The sequence below is a fragment of the Somniosus microcephalus genome, chromosome 31 (genome assembly GCF_052327205.1).
Source record: "Somniosus microcephalus isolate GS21.2 chromosome 31, FLI_Smic_1.0, whole genome shotgun sequence".
Classification (NCBI taxonomy): domain Eukaryota; kingdom Metazoa; phylum Chordata; class Chondrichthyes; order Squaliformes; family Somniosidae; genus Somniosus; species Somniosus microcephalus.
The window spans coordinates 1,784,557-1,805,784 of NC_141017.1; the positions used below are offsets into that span (position 1 = coordinate 1,784,557).

Below are 21,228 nucleotides of genomic sequence, written 5' to 3' on the forward strand. Positions count from 1 at the left end.
CAGCACAGGGTTAGATACAGAGTAAAGCTCCCTCTACACTGTCCCATCAAACACTCCCAGGGCAGGTACAGCACAGGTTAGATACAGAGTAAAGCTCCCTCTACACTGTCCCCATCAAACACTCCCAGGGCAGGTACAGCATGGGTTAGATACAGAGTAAAGCACCCTCTACACTGTCCCTATCAAACACTCCCAGGGCAGGTACAGCATGGGTTAGATACAGAGTAAAGCTCCCTCGACACTGTCCCCATCAAACACTCCCAAGGCAGGTACAGCACGGGGCTAGATACACAGTAAAGCTCCCTCTGCACTGCCCCATCAAACACTCCCAGGGCAGGCACAGCACGGGGTTAGATACAGAGTAAAGCTTTCTCTACACTGCCAATCAAACACTCCCAGGGCAGGTATAGCACGGTTTAGATACAGAGTAAAGCTCCCTCTGCACTGTCCCACCAAACACTCCCAGGGCAGGTACAGCACGGGTTAAATACAGAGTAAAGTTCCCTCTACGCTGTCCCATCGAACACTCCCAAGGCAGGTACAGCACGGGTTAGATACAGAGTAAAGCTCCCTCTACACTGTCCCATCAAACACTCCCAGGGCAGGTACAGCACGTGTTAGGTACCGAGTAAAGCTCCCTCTACACTGTCCCTTCAAACACTCCCAGGGCAGGTACAGCACGGGTTAGATACAGAGTAAAGTTCCCACGACACTGTCCCATCGAACGCTCCCAGGTCAGGTACAGCACGGGTTAGATACAGAGTAAAGCTCCCTCTACACTGTCCTATATGACACTCCCAGGGCAGGTATAGCACGGGTTATATACAGAGTAAAGTTCCCTCTGCACTGTCCCATCAAACACTCCCAAGGCAAGTACAGCACGGGTTAGATACAGAGTAAAGCTCCCTCTACACTGCCCCATCAAACACTCCCAGGGCAGGTACAGCACGGGGTTAGATACAGAGTAAAGCTCCCTCTACACTGCCCATCAAACACTCCCAGGGCAGGTACAGCATGGGTTAGATACAGAGTAAAGCTCCCTCTACGCTGTCCCATCAAACACTCCCAGGGCAGGTACAGCACAGGGTTAGATACAAAGTAAAGCTCCCTCTACACTGCCCATCAAACACTCCCAGGGCAGGTACAGCATGGGTTAGATACAGAGTAAATCTCCCTCTACACTGTCCCATCAAACACTCCCAGGGCAGGTACAGCACAGGTGAGATAAAGAGCAAAGCTCCCTCTACACTGTCCCATGGGGGACCTGATTGAGGTGTACAAAATTATGAGGGGCATAGATACGGTAAATAGAAAGGAACTTTTCCCTTAGTAAAGGGGTGAATAACCAGGGGGTATAGTTTCAAGGTAAGGGGCAGGAGGTTTAGAGGGAATTTGAGGAAAAACTTTTTCACCCAGAGGGCGGTTGGAATCTGGAACTCACTGCCTGAAAGGCAGGAACCCTCACAACATTCAAGAAGCATTTAGATGAGCACTTGAAACGCCATAGCACAGAAGGCTGCGGACCAAGTGCTGGAAAATGGGATTAGAATAGATAGGGCTTAATGGCCAGCGCGGACACGATGGGCCGAAGGGCCTCTTTCTGTGCCGTATAACTCTATGACTATAGTAAAGCTCCCACTACATTGTCCCGTCAAACACTCCCAGGGCAGGTACAGCACGGGTTAGATAGAGAGTAAAGCTCCCTCTACACTGTCCCATCCAACACTCCCAAGGCAGGTACAGCACGGTGCAGTGAGGCTCCCGGTGCAGGATGCAGTGAGGCTCCCGGTGCAGGGTGCAGCCCGGTGCTGAGGCTCCCGGTGCAGGGTGCAGCCCGGTGCTGAGGCACCCGGTGCAGGGTGCAGCCCAGTGCTGAGGCTCCCGGTGCAGGGTGCAGCCCGGTGCAGGATGCAGCCCGGTGCAGTGAGGCTCCCGGTGCAGGATGCAGCCCGGTGCAGTGAGGCTCCCGGTGCAGCGAGGCTCCTGGTGCAGGGTGCAGCCCGGTGCAGTGAGGCTCCTGGTGCAGGGTGCAGCCCGCTGCAGTGAGGCTCCCGGTGCAGGGTGCAGCCCGGTGCTGAGGCTCCCGGTGCAGGGTGCAGCCCGCTGCAGTGAGGCTGCAGGGTGCAGTGCGGCACCCGGTGCAGGGTGCAACCCGGTACAGTGAGGCTCCCGGTGCAGGGTGCAGTGAGGCTCCCGGTGCAGTGAGGTTCTCTGTGCAGGGTTTAGCCTGGTGCAGTGAGGCTCCTGGTGCAGGGTGCAGCCCGGTGCAGTGAGGCTCCTGGTGTAGGGTGCAGCCCGGTGCAGTGAGGCTCCCGGTGTAGGGTGCAGCCCGGTGCAGGGAGGCTCCTGGTGCAGGGTGCAGCCCGGTGCTGAGACTGCCGGTGCGGGGTGCAGTGAGGCTGCCGGTGCAGGGTGCAGTGAGGCTCCCGGTGCAGGGTGCAGTGAGGCTCCGGGTGCAGCCCGGTGCTGAGGCTCCCGGTGCAGGGTTTAGCCTGGTGCACTGTTTAGCCTGGCGCAGTGAGGCTCCCGGTGCAGGGTGCAGCCCGCTGCAGTGAGGCTCCCGCTGCAGGGTGCAGCCTGGTGCAGTGAGGCTCCCGGTGCAGGGTGCAGCCCGCTGCAGTGAGGGTGCAGCCCGCTGCAGTGAAGCTCCCGGTGCAGGGTGCAGCCCGCTGCAGTGAGGCTCCCGGTGCAGGGTGCAGCCCGGTACAGTGAGGCTCCCGGTGCAAGATGCAGCCCGGTGCTGAGGCTCCCGGTGCAGGGTGCAGTCACGAGCCTAGCCCAGCAGAGCGCCCTCTAGCGCTTGACATTGTGTCAGCAGCGAGAGAAGCAGGCGGCGGAAACCCCGCCCCTCGGGCTCCCCCATTGGTTGGAGGAGACCAGCCGCTGCCCAGTCCAAGCTCCGCCCACTCGCCCCCTATTGGTCGAGCTCACGTCAGTCAGCGCCGGGTTGGTCACGTGCCGCGGCTGCTCAATCCGCTCCGCTCCGGGCCGGGGTGGCGCTGGGACGCTTGGGTTTGTATTTTCTTTTATTTATCTCTCCGGCCGCGCTTCGCTCCGCCATTTATATTGAAAATAAACCCTGAAAAAACTCACTTTGCGCCGGTGGTCCGGTCCCTCAGACGGTTAGCCGGACTATACCCAGAATGCCGCTCGCGGTGCCCTGCGCAGGCGCGAGACCGACTAAACGTCAGGAGCATGCGCAGTGTCCTGCCCGGCGCCGAGCATGCGCAGTGCCCCAGCCGGCACCGAGCATGCGCAATAGCGGAGCGGGTGTTTTAGCCTCAGGGCCCTGAGTGAGTGAGGCGGGCTAGCCTGTGTCTGGCCCCGGCCCACCGCCATGTGATAACCAGCCTGCCTGGGGAGGCCAAGTTGCTGAAGCGACTGCAGGACACTCTCAGGGGTGAAGGTGAACGGCCAGAGGTCGTTGTCAATGTTGGCACCAATGACATAGGTAGAAAGAGGGATGAGGTCCTGCAGGCAGAGTTTTGGGAGCTTGGAGAGAGATTAAAAAGCAGGACCTTAAAAAGTAGTCATTTCCAGATTACTCCTGGTGCCACGTGCTAGTGAGTACAGGAATAGGAGGATAGAACAGATGAAAGCGTGGCTGGAGAGATGGTGCAGGAGGGAGGGCTTCAGATTCCTGAGGCATTGGGACCGTTTCTGGGGAAGGTGGGACCTGTACAAGCCGGACGGGTTACACCTCAACAGAGCCGGGACCAATATTCGCGTTTGGTGGGTGGGGGTGTTGTTGCTGCTGCTGTTGTTGGGGAGGGTGATGGGCACCTGAGAGTGGATTCAGAAGGAAGAGACGCAAAGCTGGAAATGGAGGGTAGAAAATGAGTAAGCGAGTTTGGAAGGCAGAGGAAACAATGGCTAGAAAATAGACAACAAGGGAGTTTGGTAGTGCTAAATGAGATATACTTCAATGCAAGGGAGTCTAGGGAATAAAGCAGATGAGCTGAGGGCACAGATAGACACTTGGGAGTATGATATTATAGACATTACTGAGACATGGCTGAAAGAAGGGCAGGAATGGCAGCTCAACATTCCTGGTTACAGGGTTTTCAGACAAGATAGAGAGGAGGATAAAAAAGGGGGGTTGCAATATTGATTAAAGCATCAATTACAGCTGTGAGGAGGGATGATATGTTTGAAGAATCATCAAATGAGGTGGTATGGGTTGAATTGAAGAACAAAAAAGGGGCAGTCACACTGCTGGGAGTGTACGATCGACCCCCGAACAGACAGAGGGAGATAGAAGAGCAAATATGTAGGCAAATTTCTGAGACATACAAAAATGGGCCAGTAATAGTCGGAGATTTTGACTTCCCCAATATTAACTGGGATAAAATTAGTGTGAAAGGCATAGAGGAAGCAGAATTCTTAAAATGCATTCAGGAGAACTTTTTTTGGCAGTACATAGCAAGCCCAACAACAGAGGGGGCGGTTCTGGACCTAGTTTTAGGGAATGAAGCTGGGCAGGTGGAAACGGTATCAGTGGGAGAGCATGTTGGTGCTAGTGACCATAATTCTGTTAGATTTAGGGTAGTTATGGAAAAGGACAAGGACAGACCAGGAATAAAAGTTCTCAATTGGGGAAAAGCTAATTTTACTGAGCTGAGAGGTGATTAGCCAAAGTGGACTGGAGACAGAAACTTGAAGGTAAATCAGTGTCAGAACAGTGGGAGGCAGTCAAGGAGGAGATAGTGAGGATTCAGAGCAAATATGTTCCCTTAAAGAAAAAGGGTGGAAATAACAAATCTAGATCTCCCTGGATGACAAGGGGCATACAGGGTAGGATAAAGAAAAAAAGGGAAGCTTATGACAGATACCGAGGGCTCAATACTGCAGAAAGCCGAGAGGAGTATAGAAAGTGCAGGGGTGAAATTAAAAAGGAAATTAGGAAAGCAAAGAGGGGCATGAAAAAATATTGGCAAATAAAATCAAGGAAAACCCAAAGATGTTTTATAAATACATTAAGAGCAAGAGGATAACTAAAGTAAGAGTAGGGCCTATTCGGGACCAGAAAGGTAACCTGTGTGTGGAGGCGGAGGACATGGGTATGGTTCTTAATGAATACTTTGCGTCTGTTTTCACAAAAGAGAGGGACGATGCAGACATTGCAATCAGGGAGGAGGAGTGTGAAATATTAGATGAAATAAACAGTGAAAGAGGAAGTATTAAGGGGTTTAGCATCTTTGAAAGTGGATAAATCCCTAGGCCCGGATGAAATGTATCCCAAATTGTTGAGAAGTCAGAGAGGAAATAGCAGAGGACTGCTAACGTTGCACCATTATTTAAAAAGGGAGAAAGGGAAAGACATAGAAACATAGAAGATCGGAGTAGGCAATTTGGCCCCTCGAGCCTGTTCCGCCATTTAATGAGATCATGGCTGATCATCCAAATTCCCTGCTTTCTCCCCATATCCCTTGATCCCTTTAGCCTTAAGAAATATATCTAATGCTTGAATATATTTAATGAATTGGCCTCAACTGCCTTCTGTGGTAGAAAATTCCACGGGTTCATCACTCCCTGGGTGAAAAAATCCCTCCTCATCTCAGTCCTAAATGGCTTACCCCTTATCCTTAGACTGTGACCCCTGGTTCTGGACTCCCCGGCCATCGGGAACATCCTTCCTGCATCTAGCGAATATAAGCCTAATCGACCCAATCTCTCCTCATACGTCATTCCTGCCATCCCAGGTATCAGTCTGCTGAATCTTCGCTGCACTCTCTCCATGGCAAGAACATCCTTCCTCAGATAAAGCGACCAAAACTGCACACAATACTCAAGGTGTGGTCTCACCAAGGCCCTGTACAACTGCAGCAAGACAGCCTTGCTCCTGTACTTGAATCCTCTCGCTATGAAGGCCAACATACTATTTGCCTTCTTAACCGCCTGCTGCACCTGCATGCAAGTTTTCAGCGACTGGTGCACAAGGACACCCAGGTCTCGATGCACTTCCCCTTTTCCCAATCTATTGCCGTTCAGATAATAATCGTGTCTTCCTGTTTTTGCCACCGAAGATGATAACCTCGCATTTATCCACATTATACTGAGTTTGCCATGCATCTGCCCAATCACCCAACCTGTCCAAATCATACTGGAGTTTCTCTGCATCCTCCTCACAGCAGACATGCCCACCCAGCTTTGTGTCGTCTGCAAACTTGGAGATATTACATCTTGATGTGCCTTCAATAACCACAAAACTAGAAGTTATAGGCCTAGAAATTCAGTGGGCTTTGCGCCCAGTTACCGCCCAAATAGGGTTTCTGCGCCAGTGTAAGAGGGTGCGCTGATATTCAGCGCTGCGGTAATGGTGGCGGTAGCCGGTAGCGCTGCGCCGACACCGATGACGTCATCGGTGTGCGCAGTGCCCCGGTTCCGCCCCGCTTCCGGCCCAAATCCCATATTTAGTTGCGGCCGCCTCTTCTGCAGCGGCCGCAAACAGCGATTGAAAAACGGGGCCGTCCTGCTGCGCTACTGGGGCGCTTTAAGGTGGAGGTGCGGCCGGCCGCTTTTTCGGCGGCTGCCTGCCCGCACCTCCTTCCCCAGCCTCCTCCACCCCCCCCCCCCCCCGCGGCATTGCCGGCTGCTTTCCGCGAGCCCGGCACTTCTCTGTGGTGCCGGGCTCATTTGCCGGCACAATCCAGCGGCGATCTCGCTGTTGCAGGCACCTCCCCCTTAAGAGAAGGAGGAGGCCTGCAGTACGCGGCCTGCCGCTCCGCAGCGGGTGGCGCAGCGGGGCCTACAGCGCAGAAATTCAGTTTCAGCGCCCCAAGCGGGGGCGGGCACACCCTGAAATAGCGCCCAGTTCCGACTTGGGGTGCAAAAGCCGAATATCTGACGGGCGCACCTGGCTCCGCGCACAGCGCTAACTTTTGGGCGTTAGCCTGCTGGCGGGCCTTAACTGAATTTCTAGGCCTTAGACTTTAACAAGTTGGCTTTTAATCACTAAGATCAGAGCTAACATCTCAACACACCGACTGGCTCACAGGAATGAGTCATACAGATCTTGGGATCTTTAAGTATGAGAGGTCAGGGGCGGAGCCAAGAGCCAAGACCTGGAACCTTCCAGGTTAGTCAGGAAAGAGGAAGTGAAACTATACACCGTGTGGGGGAGGGTAATATACATGAGTGTAAAACGAATACAGGCACGACAAACAGATTTCATTACATTCACCCCTTCTTTAGATTTAGTCCATCGGGGTGATGTTTCTTAAAAGTTGGTATAAGTGAGTCTGTCAGGAGGTTTTGCGGTTCTCAGTGATCGGCGCAAAGCCGGTTGGGGTGCCTCTAGGGGAGTGGATTCTGGTTCCTCCGCTGTCCAGGCCTCCGCAGTGTCTTCCAGGTTATCTGCAGTGTCCTCCAGGTTAAAGTTGGGTATTGATACCTCTGGGCGTCCTGTCTCTTTTTGGTGTAGGTCTTCCTCGGGTAGTCTCTCATCGTTCTCTCCGCTCCCCGAGGGAGCGAGGTCTTTTATGGAAACAGTGTCCTCTCGCCCGTCAGAGTATTCGATATAGGCGTACTGAGGGTTTGCATGGAGGAGCTGTACCTTTTCCACAAGGGGGTCCGTTTTATGGCCTCTCACGTGCTTCCGCAATAGTACTGTCCCCGGAGACGTCAGCCACGCGGGTAGAGATATGCCCGAGGTGGATTTCTGGGGGAAAACGAACATCTTTTCGTGAGGGGTAGCGTTAGTGGCTGTACATAACAGAGACCTTATGGAGTGGAGCACGTCTGGGAGGACTTCCTGCCAGCGGGAGGTCGGAAGGCCTTTTGACTTTAAGGCTAACGTGACAGCCTTCCAAACAGTAGCATTCTCCCTTTCCACTTGCCCATTACCCCGGGGGTTGTAGCTAGTGGTTCTGCTAGTGGCTATCCCCTTTGAGAGCAAGAACTGGCGCAGTTCGTCACTCATAAATGACGTCCCCCTATCGCTGTGTATGTAGTTCGGCATGCCAAACATGCAGAATAGATTACAGAGACACTTGATGACCGTGGCACTGGTCATGTCTGGGCAGGGAATGGTGAAGGGGAAGCGGGAATATTCATCGATGATATTGAGGAAGTATACGTTACGGTCGGCAGAGGGAAGGGGTCCCTTGAAGTCCAGACTTAGGTGCTCGAATGGCCGTGTGGCTTTGATAAGGTGTGCACGGTCAGGCCTGTAGAAACGAGGCTTGCATTCCGCACAGATGCGGCAGGCTCTGGTCATTGCCCTGACCTCCTCGATGGAGTGGGGCAGATTGCGGGACTTTATAAAATGGTCGGGTGACCCCAGGGTGACAGAGGTCGTTGTGGAGACCCTGTAATTTGTCCGTATGAATGCTGGCACACATTCCCCGCGATAGGGCATCTGGGGGTTCATTAAGGGCTCCCGGCCTGTACATAATATCATAGTCGAACGTGGATAGTTCGATCCTCCACCTGAGTATTTTGTCATTCTTGATTTTCCCCCTTTGTTATTAAACATGAAAGCCACCGACCGCTGGTCGGTGAGCAGGGTGAAATGTTTGCCGGCTAGGTAGTGTCTCCAGTGCCGCACTGCCTCCACTATAGCCTGTGCCTCCTTCTCGACCGAAGAGTGCCTGATTTCAGGTCCCTGAAGGGTTCGGGAGAAGAAGGCCACAGGTCTCCCAGCCTGATTGAGGGTCGCAGCTAAGGCAAAGTCTGATGCATCGCTTTCGACTTGAAAGGGAATGCTTTCGTCCACTGCACACAGTGCAGCCCTTTCAATGTCCTGTTTGATACTGGTGAAAACCTCCCGAGCTTCAGCTGATAGTGGGAAGGACGTCGATTTAATGAGGGGTCGGGCCTTATCAGAGTAATTGGGCACCCATTGGGCATAATACGAAAAAAATCCCAGGCACCTTTTTAAAGCTTTGGGATTGTGTGGCAGGGGCAGTTCCTTTAGGGGGCGTAATCGGTCAGGGTCCGGTCCAATTACCCCATCTTCCACCACACAGCCAAGGATACAGAGACGGGTTGTGTTGAAGACACATTTGTCTTCGTTGTAGGTTAGATTCAGCTTTAGGGCAGTTTTTAAAAATCTCGCAAGATTTAGATCGTGGTCTTGCTGGTTGTGCCCGCAGATAGTGACATTGTCCAGATAGGGGTAGGTAGCTTGTAGTTTATTTTCGTCAACCATGCGGTCCATCTCATGTTGGAAGACCGAGACCCCATTTGTTACCCCGAAGGGCACTCTGAGAAAATGGTAGAGGCGTCCGTTCGCCTCAAAGGTGGTGCATGGGCGGTTCTCCGTTCTAATGGGGAGCTGGTGATACGCGGATTTGAGGTCGATAGTCGAGAAGACTCGGTATTGCGCAATCTGGTTGACCATTTCTGATATGCGGGGTAAAGGGTAGGCGTCCAGCTGGGTATAAATATTAACAGTCTGGCTGTAGTCAATTACCATCCGTTTCTTTTCGCTATTTTTAACTATGACTACTTGGGCACGCCACGGACTGGTACTGCATTCAATAATGCCTTCCCGCAGGAGTCTGTCCACTTCCGCCTTGATAAAGTGTCTGTCTTCCAGACTGTACCGTCTACTTTTGGTCGCTATGGGCCTACAGTTCGGAGCGAGATTAGCGAATAAAGAGGGCGGGCTGATTTTTAAGGTTGATAGGCCACAGACTGTGAGTGGCGGCTGGGACCCTGGAAGTCCAGGCCCAAGATTACATTAACACAGAGTTCTGGCATCACGAGTTTAAAATCCTTGTAGTCCGTGCCTTTTACAGTCAGTGTTACCACGCAGTAGCCCAAAATGTCCGAAGTGTGGGGCTTAGCAGCCATAGCAATTCTGCTCCGTGTAGGGGTTACCGTTAATGAGTGCCGCCGTACCAGGCTAGGGTGGATAAAACTCTCGGTACTCCCACAGTCAATTAAACATTTCGTTAAATTCCCGTTTACCTGTATGTCCATCATGGATTTTGTCAACGGGTGTGGCCTGGATTGATCTACAGTGATCGAAGCCACTGTTGGGCCCTGGGTGGCCGTTGAGTCGAGAAAAGATGGCGGATCCCAAGATGGCGGCCCGCACGAGGTGGTGACGGAGTTGGAAATCAGATTCCCCCTGCAGACTTTGCTAAAATGCCCCTTTTTCTTACATTTGAAGCATGTAGCGTCCTTCGCTGGGCATCGTTGTCTGGGGTGCTTGGCCTGGCCGCAGAAGTAGCATTTCGGGCCTCGAGACATTGCCGCTGTAGTAGGACTCCTGGGTGAACTTCTGTGTGGGGACTCCGGCGGCGTAGAGCTGGTCTGAGACCTGGATGGGGAAGATGGCTGATTCCAAGATGGCGGCCCCCTCGGCGTGCACGAGGCGGTGAGGGCCGCATGGCCGGAAGAATAAGAGTCAGAGTTTTTCTGGGCCACGTCCAGCGATCGCGCAGTGGCCACTGCCTTTTTTAAGTCCAGGACCTCCTCCTCCAGCAGTCTCTGCCGGATGTAATTCGATTTGAGGCCCGTGATGAAGGAATCGCGGACCAATTCGTCAGAGTACGCGTTGGCCGTCACGGCCTTGCAGTTACAGTCCCGGACCAGGTCCTTTAGGCCCTGTAAGAAATCGTCCATTGATTCCTCTGGTCGCTGCCTGCGTGTAGCCAGCAGATGTCTGGCGTACACTTCGTTTACTGGCCTCTGGTATTGGGCCTTCAGGATAGTGATGGCCTCCGTGTAAGAGGTGGCGTCCCGGATGAACAAATAAATCCGATGACTAACGCGAGTAGTCAGTAGACTCAGTTTATCTACCTCGCTAGCGGATGAGACCCTCGCGAAGAGTTCGAAGCATTTGAGCCAGTGTCCAAATTGATTTGATGCTTCAGCAGAATGTGGATCCAAGTCCAGACGCGCTGGTTTTAGGAGTCGATCCATCCTAGTATTCTTTAGTGATTAAAATTGATGTGCCTTCAATAACCACAAAACTAGAAGTTATAGACTTTAACAAGTTGGCTTTTAATCACTAAGATCAGAGCTAACATCTCAACACACCGATTAACTCACAGGAATGAGTCATACAGATCTTGGGATCTTTAAGTAAGAGAGGTCAGGGGCGGAACCAAGAGCCAAGACCTGGAACCTTCCAAGTTAGTCAGGAAAGAGGAAGTGAAACTATACACCGTGTGGGGGAGGGTAATATACATGAGTGCAAAACGAATACAGGCACGACAAACAGATTTCATTACACATGTAGTTCCCTCGTTTATATATATTGTGAATAGCTGGGGTCCAAGGACCGATCCCTGCGGTACCCCACTAGTCACTGCCTGCCACTCGGGAAAAAAAACCGTTTATTCCAACTCTTTGCTTCCTGTCTGCCAACCAGTTCTCTATCCAAGAGCTCTATCCTTACCCCCAATCCCATGTGCTTTAACTTTGCACGCCAATCTCTTATGCGGACCTTATCGAAAGCCTTCTGAAAGTCCAAATACACCACATCCACTGGTTCTCCCTTATCTATTCTACCAGTTACATCCTCAAAAAATTCCAGTAGATTAGTCAAGCATGATTTACCTTTTGTAAATCCATGTTGACTTTGTCCGATCCTGTCACTGTTTTCCAAGTGCTCTGCTATTACATGACTCTAGCATTTTCCCCATTACCGATCAGACTTACCGGTCTATAATTCCTCGTTTTCTCTCTACCACCTTTTTAAAATAGTGGGGTTACATTAGCTATCCTCCAATCCATGGGAACTGTTCCAGAGTCTATATAATTTTAGAAGATGACCAGCAATGCATCTACTATTTCTGGGGCCACTTCCTTAAGTACCCTAGGATGTAGATTATCAGGCCCTGGGGATTTATCAGCCTTCAATCCCATCAATTTCCCTAACAAGACCGAGTAATTACAGGCCAGTCAGCCTAACCTCGGTGGTGGGAAAATTATTGGAAAAATTTCTGAGGGACAGGATAAATCTTCATTTAGAAAGGCATGGATTTGTTAAGGGAAGGTCATGTCTGACTAAACTGATTGAATTTTTTGAGGAGATAACGAGGGTTGATGAGGGTAGTGTTTGATGTAGTCTATATGGATTTTAACATGAAAGTAAAAGCCCATGGAATCCAAGGCAAAGTGTCAAGTTGGATCCAAAATTGGCTCAGAGGCAGGAAACAAAGGGTAATGGTCGAAGGGTATTTTTGTGACTGGAAGGCTGTTTCCAGTGGGGTTCTGCAGGGCTCAGTACTGGGTCCCTTGCTTTTAGTGGTGTATATCAATGATTTGGACTTGAATGTAGGAAGTATGATTAAGAAGTTTGCAGATGATACTAAAATTGGATGTGTGGTTGATAATGAAGAAGGAAGCTGTAGACTGCAGGAAGATATCAATGGACTGGTCAGGTGGGCAGAACAGTGGCAAATGGAATTCAATCCGGAGAAGTGTGAGGTAATGCATTTGGGGAGGGCTAACAAGGAAAGGGAATACACAATAAATGGTAGGACACTGAGTAGTGTAGAGGAACAAAGGGACCTTGGAGTGCATATCCACAGATCCCTGAAGGTAGCAGGACAGGTAGATAAGGTAAGAAGGCATATGGGAAACTTTCCTTTATTTGCCGAAGCATAAAATATAAGAGCAGAGGGGTTATGCATGAACTGTATAAAACACTAGTTAGGCTGCAGCTAGGGTACTGCGTGCAGTTCTGGTCACCACTTTACAGGAAGGATGTGATTGCACTAGAGAGGGTGCAGAGGAGATTGATGAGGATGTTGCCTGGGCCGGGGAATTTTAGCTATGAGGAAAGATTGAATAGGCTGGGGTTGTTTTCTTTGGAACATTGGAGGCTGAGGGGAGACCTAATTGAGGTGTATAAAATGATGAGGGGCCGAGATAGAGTGGATTGGAAGGATGTATTTCCCTTAGAAGGGTCGATAACCAGGGGGCACAGATTTAAAGTAATTGGTCGGAGGTTTGGAGGGGATTTGAGGGGAAATTTTTCATCCAGAGGGTGGTTGGTCTGGAACTCACTGCCTGAAAGGGTGATAGAGGCAGAAACCCTCATCACAGGGCTACGGACCGAGAGCTGGAAAGTGGGATTAGGGTGGATAGCTCTTTGTCAGCCAGCACAGACAAGATGGGCGGAATGGCCTCCTCCTGTGCCGTAAATTTCTATGATTCTATGATAAGTCTGAAGTTAGGAGCAGGAACCTGAGAATCAGGAGCAGGAGTCGGCCATTCGGCTCATCTCCTTCCCGCCCCAGACCCAGTTCCCTCGATTGCCCAGTCAGGCTCTCTGTGGGGCTGGTTTCTTTTAATACACGGTCCCTTTAAATTTCTGCATATGTGCGATATTTACACTGCAATAGCCGAGAGCGGCCTTTCCCATTGCTGCCCCGCCGCGCGACTTCGCAAAAAAGACTTTCACGACCACCGGACGTCTCAAAGCGCTTTACAGCTGATGAAGTACATTGTTTGAAGTGTAGTCTCTGTTGTAATGTAGGAAATGCGATAGCCAATTTGCGCACAGCAAGATCCCACAAACCGCAATGTGATAATGACCAGATAATCTGTTTTTCGTGATGTTGATTGAGGGATAAATATTGGCCCAAGACACCGGGGATAACTCTTCTGCTCTTCTTCGAAATAGTGGCCGTGGGATCTTTTTTGTCCACCTGAGAGAGCAGACGGGTCCTCAGTTTAACATCTCATCTGAAAGACAGCACCTCCGAGAGTGCAGCACTCCCTCAGCACTGCACTGGAGTGTCAGCCCAGATTTTGTTTTGTGCTCAAGTCTCTGGAGTGACTCAGAGGTGGGAGTGCTTCCCACTGAGGCACAGCTGACATCGGAGAGAACAGTTTTCTTCATCCCCCCCCACCTTACCTTTTTTCTAATCTCGTTTTACAGGGCGTTAGAAATGGAGGATTTGCAGGCAGGAAGCTCGGACCAAGCATCGCATCAAGATCCGACGGAGTCGCTCTGTTCACCAGGGCCCGAGTGCCATCAGCCATCGCAAGCGGATGGGAGAAGCTCCGGGGAGAAACCGTATTCCTGCTGTGCGTGCGGCTTGGGCTTCAGCCGCTCATCCAACCTGGCACGGCACCGGTGCAAGTCGAGTGGGGATCGGCCCTACCAGTGTGCGGACTGTGGGAAGAGCTTCAACTACCCGTCTGAGCTGGCGATTCACCGGCGCCGCCACACCCGGGAGCGGCCCTTCGTCTGCCCGGTCTGCGGGAAGGGCTTCCTTTACTCCTCCAACCTGTTGACCCACCAGCGGGTCCACACTGGGGAGAGGCCCTTCACCTGCTCCCTGTGTGGGAAGGGCTTCACCCGCGCCTCCAGCCTGGCAGCCCACCGGGCCGTACACTCGGAGGATCGGCCCTTCCCCTGCCCCGACTGCGGGAAGCGCTTCAAGGGTGCCAAGGAGCTGAAGGTGCACGGGCAGGTGCACTCGGCGGCACGGCCCTTCCCCTGCTCCCTGTGCGGGAAGGGCTTCACCCAGCTGGCCGCCCTGCTAGCCCACCAGCGGGTCCACACCGGGGAGAGGCCCTTTGCCTGCTCCCTGTGCGGGAAGGGCTTTGCCCGCTCCTCCAGCCTGGCGGCCCACGGGGCGGTACACTCGGAGGAGCGGCTCTTCCCCTGCGAGGCCTGCGGGAAACGCTTCAAGAGCTCCAAGGAGCTGAAGGTCCACGGGCAGGTGCACTCGGAGGCGCGGCCCTTCCCCTGCTCCGTGTGCGGGGAGCGCTTCCGGCAGGCCCGCAACCTGCTGGCTCACCGCCGCACCCACACCGGGGAGAGGCCCTTCGCCTGCGGCCAGTGCGGTCGGGCCTTCGCCCGCTCCTCCTCGTTGCTCTCCCACCGACGGGTGCACAGTGACGAGCGCCCCTTCCCCTGCCCCGACTGTCCCAAGCGCTTCAAGAGTGCCCGGGAGCTGGTCACCCACGGGCGGGTCCACACGGGCCAGCGGCCCTATCCCTGTCCGCTCTGCCCCCGCCGCTTCGCCCAGCCCTCCATCCTGCAGACCCACCGCCGCACCCACACGGGCCAGCGGCCTTTCGCCTGCCCGCTCTGCCCCCGCCGCTTCATCTGCTCCTCCAGCCTACTCAACCACCAGCGCATCCACACCCGCGAGCGGCCCTACTCCTGCCCTGTCTGCGGCAAGAGCTTCCGCCAGTCCGCCAACCTGCAGGCTCACCGCCGGCTCCACCTCTAACTGGCGGTGGTTCGATCCGGCCGGCTCAGCGGACGCGGGACCAAACCACGCCAACTGTGGCGGTGGGAGTGCAGGGGGCAATGGTCCCTTTAACGTTTCCTTTGGGTGCACAGCCGATTTAAATTTCCACGGTTTTTCTATTTAAAAGCCGGTGAGCCTCTAGACCAGCAGGAACATTGGTGGTGGGGACAGTCGAATCTTGCAGCGCAGAAGGAGGCTGTTCAGCCCGTCGTGCCTGCACCGCCTCTTTGAATGAGCTTTCCGATTTAGGGTTGTTAATGTTACAAACCTCTCATCAAACATTGGCTTTATTAGAGGAATCGAGTACAAAAGCGAGGAAGTCGTTGCTCAAACCTTTATAAACACTGGTTAGGCCTCAGCTGGAGTGGTGTGTTCAATTCTGGGCTTTAGGAAGGATGTCACGGTGCTGGAGAGGGTGCAGAGGAGATTTACTAGACTGGTTCCAGGGATGCGGGACTTCAGTTAATGTGGAGAGACTGGCGAAGCTGAGATTGTTCTCCTTCGAGCAGAGATGGTTAAGGGGAGATTTGATCGAGGTGTTCGATCGAGTGAACGAGGAGAAACCGTTTCCACTGGCAGAGGACACAGATTTAAGGTGATTGGCAAAATAACCAGAGAGGGGAGATGAGAATTTTTACCGAGTTGTTATGATCTGGAATGCTCTTTCTGAAAGGGCAGTGCAAGCAGATTCAATAGTAACTTTCAAAAGAGAATTGGATAAATTCTTGAAGGGGAAAATGTTGCAGGGCTCTGGGGTAAAAGCAGGGGGGAGTGGCACTAATTGGATAGCTCTACCAGAGAGCTAGCACAGTCACGATGGGCCGAATGGAACTTTTCAACAGGTTTTGCTGGATTGCCATCAGGATGACCTATGAACTACGCACACCGTCACCGTGGTAATGATGTCATGTGATGAGCCACAGCCGGACCTTTACAACAGTGCGTGGTGACCTAACAGTAGCGGTCATTGTTCATGAATGATCATCGGAGAGTCTCAGCTGTACATACATAGATACATAGATACATAGAAGATAGGAGCAGGAGTAGGCCATTCGGCCCTTCGTGCCTGCTCCGCCATTCGATGAGATCATGGCTGATCCTTTAATTCAGTATCCCGTCCCCGCCTTCTCTCCGTAACCCTTAACCCCTTTTGCCCGTAGAAATATATCTAATTCCCTCTTAAATATATTTAATGAGCTGGCGTACACTGCCCTCTGTGGCAATGAGTTCCACAGGTTCACCACTCTCTGAGTGAAGAAATTCCCCCTCATCTCTGTCCTAAATGGTTTAGCCCTTATCCTTAAATTATGTCCTCTAGTTCTGTTCTCACCCGCCAAGGGAAACATTCCTTCTGCATCCAGTCTGTCTAGACCTGTCAGAATTTTATACACTTCTATGAGGTCCCCTCTCAATCTTCTAAACTCCAGTGTGTACATCCCTAAACTACATAGTCTCTCCTCATAGGTCATTCCCGCCATTCCTGGTATCAGCCTGGTGAATCGCCGCTGCACCCCCTCCATGGCAAGAACATCCTTCCTCAGATGAGGCGACCAAAACTGTACACAGTACTCGAGGTGTGGTCTCACCAGTGCCCTGTACAGCTGCAGCAAGGTATCCCTGTTCCTGTATTCTAACCCTTTTGCTATGAAGGCCAGCATACCGTTTGCCTTCTTGACCGCCTGTTGCACCTGCATGCTCGCCTTCAGTGACTGGTGTACAAGAACACCCAGGTCTCTCTGTACTTCCCCCTCTCCCACATAGAAACAGGAGAAGCCCATTCAGCCCCTCGAGCCTGTTACACAGGAACAGGAGGAGGCCCATTCGGCCCCTCGAGCCTGTTACACAGGAACAGGTGGAGGCCCATTCAGCCCCTCGAGCCTGTTACACAGGAACAGGAGGAGGCCCATTCGGCCCCTCGAGCCTGTTACACAGGAACAGGTGGAGGCCCATTCAGCCCCTCGAGCCTGTTACACAGGAACAGGAGGAGGCCCATTCGGCCCCTCGAGCCTGTTACACAGGAACAGGTGGAGGCCCATTCGGCCCCTCGAGCCTGTTACACAGGAACAGGAGGAGGCCCATTCGGCCCCTCGAGCCTGTTACACAGGAACAGGTGGAGGCCCATTCGGCCCCTCGAGCCTGTTACACAGGAACAGGAGGAGGCCCATTCGGCCCCTCGAGCCTGTTACATAGAATCATACAAATTCACGGCACAGAAGGAGGCCATTCGGCCCATCGTGTCTGTGCCAGCCTAAAGAGCTATCCAACCTAATCCCACTTCCCAGCTCTTGGCCCGTAGCCCTGTAAGTTACGGCACTTCAAGTGCATATCCAAGTACTTTTTAAATGTGATGAGGGTCTCTGCCTCTACCACCCTTTCAGGCAGTGAGTTCCAGACCCCCACCACCCTCTGGGTGAAAAAAGTTCTCAACTCCCCTTTAATCCTTCTCTCAATTACTTTAAATCTGTGCCCCCTGATTATTGACCTCTCTGCTAAGGGAAACAGGTCCTTCCTATCTAGGCCCCTCATAATTATATACATAGGAAAAGAAATAGGCCCATTCAGCCCTTGAGCCTGTTACATTGCAACAGGAGGAGGCCCATTCAGCCCTTGAGCCTGTTACATTGCAACAGGAGGAGGCCCATTTCGCCCCTTGAGCATAGGAACGGGGTGGGGAGGGGGCGCCTGATTTCCGCTACCCTTTGTGTGAAGAAGTGCTTCCTGACATCACCCCTGAACGGCCTAGCTCTAATTTTAAGGTACAAGAACAGAAAACACTCAGCAAGTCAGGCAGCATTCGTGGAGAGAGAATCAGAGTTAACTTTTCAGGTCGATAACCTTTTGTTAGGACTGTAAGTTAGATAAGCAAGTACAGACCCAGAGAAAAGGGAGCTGGGGAGGAAAAAACAAAGGGGAAGGTGTGATAGGGTGGAAGGCAGGAGTGATGATGGTGCAAGGCAAAAGCGGGTGGCAATGGGAAAAGTAAAGAAACAAAAGACAATTTCAAAAGGCAATTGGCCATGTGTTTGAAGAGGACTCATTTGCAGGGTTCTGGGGAAGAAGCTGTGCTGTGGGATTAAATTGGAGAACTCTTTCAAAGAGCCGGCACAACAAGCCAGTGGCCTCCTTCTGTGCTGTAAGTTTCTACGCAAAGATGTGTCCAGAGGAGCTGTAAATAACAACAAGCATCACCAGGACCTGCCGTCCAAGACAATGGGAGCAGCGGTTACCATCTGCAATTGTGAACTCGATGTTGAGTCTGGAAGGTTGTAAAGTACCTCATCAAAAGATGAGGTGCTGTTCCTCGAGCTTCCGTCGAGCTTCATTGGAAGAGTGTCGGAGGCCGAGGTCATAGCGGGAGTAGGGCAGAGAATAAAAATGGCAAGCGACCGGATGCTCAGGGTGACGCTTGCGGACTGAATGGAGGTGTTCAGCACAGCGATCACTCGATCTAATTTTAAGGTTGTACCTTCATGCCCGCCCCCTATGCCACTCTGTGATTCCCCTTCCCAGGCAATATAGAGAAACGTTGATTTTCCTCGTGTGTGTCTCACTCTTGTAATTTTTATGATTGAGCATTAAATCGATCATATAGTCTCGTCTCTATATCGAATGGTGGTGTCCTCTTTCTATCTGTTCAGATATATTTTGTAAACCTATTAAAAACGGACATCGTTCTTTTCGTAGAATTTAAAGCAGTGGACCAGTCTACAAATTAAGAGACTCTTTTGATCAAGAATTAGCTACGATGAAAGCTCTAATGGTGGATCATAGACACCAAGTCTGAGAATAGGCAAAAGGAGATTAATTAAGATTACATCACATCGAACTTACAGCACAGGAACAGGCCATTCAGCCCGACTGGTCTGTGCCGGGGTTTATGCTCCACACCAGCCTCCTCCCATCCCTACTTCATCGTACCTTATTGACAGAACCTGTTCCTTTCTCCCTCGTGTGTTTACCTGGCTTCCCTTTAAATGCATCTCTGCTATTCGTCTCAACCGTGGTAGCGAGTTCCACATTCTCACCACTCTCTGGGTAAAGAAGTTTCTCCAGAATTCCCTATTGGATTTCTTGGTGACTATCTTATATTTATGGCCCCCTAGTTTTGGACTTCCCCACAAGTGGAAACATCTCTACGTCTACTCTATCAAAACCCCTTCATAACTTGAAAAAGCTCCACCAGGTCACCCCTCAGCCTTCTCTGTTTGAGAGGAAAGAGCCCCAGCCTGTTCAGTCTTTGTACAAGTGGTCTGCTGTGAGGAAACAACATCCTTTCTGTGCTGCATACAGTGAACACCACAAGTCCTGGCCCGAGGAGATGATTGGGTAATTCCCCCGTCAATCACGCCTGGAGACCGCGCTGCTGTCAGTGACGGATTGATTTTACGCATGTAATTTGTATCATCAAATTATCCGCCACTCCACATTTTTGTAGTATGCTGTTTAAATAGACTCTGCTTAGTAGATAGACATTGTTTGCTGTAAAATAGACTCCTGTAAGTCATAGAATCATACAGCACAGAAAGAGGCCATTTCAGCCCATCTTGCTCGTGCTTCTGGTTCTTTTGCCAATGACCTGAAATCTGTGTCCTCTGGTCACCGACCCTTCTGCCACTGGAAACAGTTTCTCCTCATTTACTCGATCAAAAGCTGTAATGATTTTGAATACCCATCAAATTTCCCCTTAACCGTTTCTGCTCTAAGGACAACAACCCCAGCTTCTCCAGTCTCTCCACATAACTGAAGTCCCTCATCCCCATTGTAAATCTCCTCTGCACCCTCTCTAAGGCCTTGACATCCTTCCTAAAGCATGGCGCCCAGAATTGGCCACAATACACCCGCTGGGTCAATACTTTCCTTCTGCTGTTGGTGGAGCCTGGGCTAACAGTTACCCCATTTAACACACACTGCACTGGGATTGATGTGGGATTCCCTCTATGTCTCCTCTCAGACTGGAAGGAGGGAAAGATCAAGCACTCGACCCACTTCACACCAACTGCTGACAACCAATTGCAATTCCATAATTTACAGAAAGAAAGATATTGGGCTGGAATTTCCTGTTGGTGACAGTGTTCCTATGGCATTGCCCAGACTGCTATTTTAACACAGGTGGCAACCCGGGGTTAACGTCTGCATTGAAATAGCTGAGGAATGTGACTTAACTGTTGAGGTCATCATAGATTCTTACAGCATAGATAGAGACTTCGGCCCATCATGCCTCTTTGAAAGAGCTATCCAATTAGTCCCACTCGCTGCATCGCCCTGCACTTTCTCCCATAGCCCTGCAATTTTCACCCCTTCAAATCCCGTGTTTTCAAATCCCTCCATGGCCTCGCCCCTCCCTACCTCTGTAACCTCCTCCAACCCTCCAAGATCACTGCATTCCTCCAATTCTGGCCACTTGCACATCCCCGATTCTCATCGCTCCACCATTGATGGCCATGCCTTCAGCCGCCAAGATCCTAGCTCTGGAAATCCCTCCTTAAACCTCTCTACCTTTCTTTACTCCTTTAAGATGCTCCTTAAAACCTGCCTCTTTGGTTAAGCTTTTGATTATCCGTCTTAATATGTCTTTATCTGGCTTGGTGTCAGATTCTGTCTGATAATCGCTCCTGTGAAGAGCCTCGGGATGTTTTACTGCATTAAAGGTGCTATATAAATACAAGTTGTTTTGCTATTTACCTTATCTGGTTCTTTTGGCTTCTGACCCTCCTGCCAGTAGGAAGTTTCTCCTTCATATCGGCAACAGTATTTTCCGTACTGTAGATAGATATTGCACAGCACAAGGTGTGGGTTACAATATGCGGGTTACAATATGCACAACTAGAGCGAGTGTTTCAAGAGTACGCTGCTCTCAGAGAAACAGAGTTTCTCATTTGTCAGCTGTAGCTCAGTGGGCAGCTCTCTCGTCTCTGAGTCAGAAGATCATGGGTTCAAGACCCACTCCAGAGACTCGAGCATGAAATCTAGGCTGACACAGTGCTACTACTGAGACAATGCTTCCCCTTCAGAGGGGCAGTACTGAGGGAGCACTGCACTGTGGGAGGGGCGGGAC

At 51.6% G+C, this 21,228-nt stretch overlaps 1 protein-coding gene across 1 annotated transcript; it reads left to right on the top strand.

Moving 5' to 3' along the window:
* The first annotated feature begins 2,951 nt into the window (after positions 1-2,951).
* On the top strand, positions 2,952-16,334 carry LOC147097531 (uncharacterized). Its single transcript, XM_085971457.1, has 2 exons — positions 2,952-3,012; positions 13,847-16,334. Exon 2 carries the CDS (start codon positions 13,857-13,859, stop codon positions 15,150-15,152), a length of 1,296 nt encoding a protein of 431 aa, XP_085827583.1. The 5' UTR covers positions 2,952-3,012; positions 13,847-13,856; the 3' UTR covers positions 15,153-16,334.
* Positions 16,335-21,228: the final 4,894 nt, after the last annotated feature.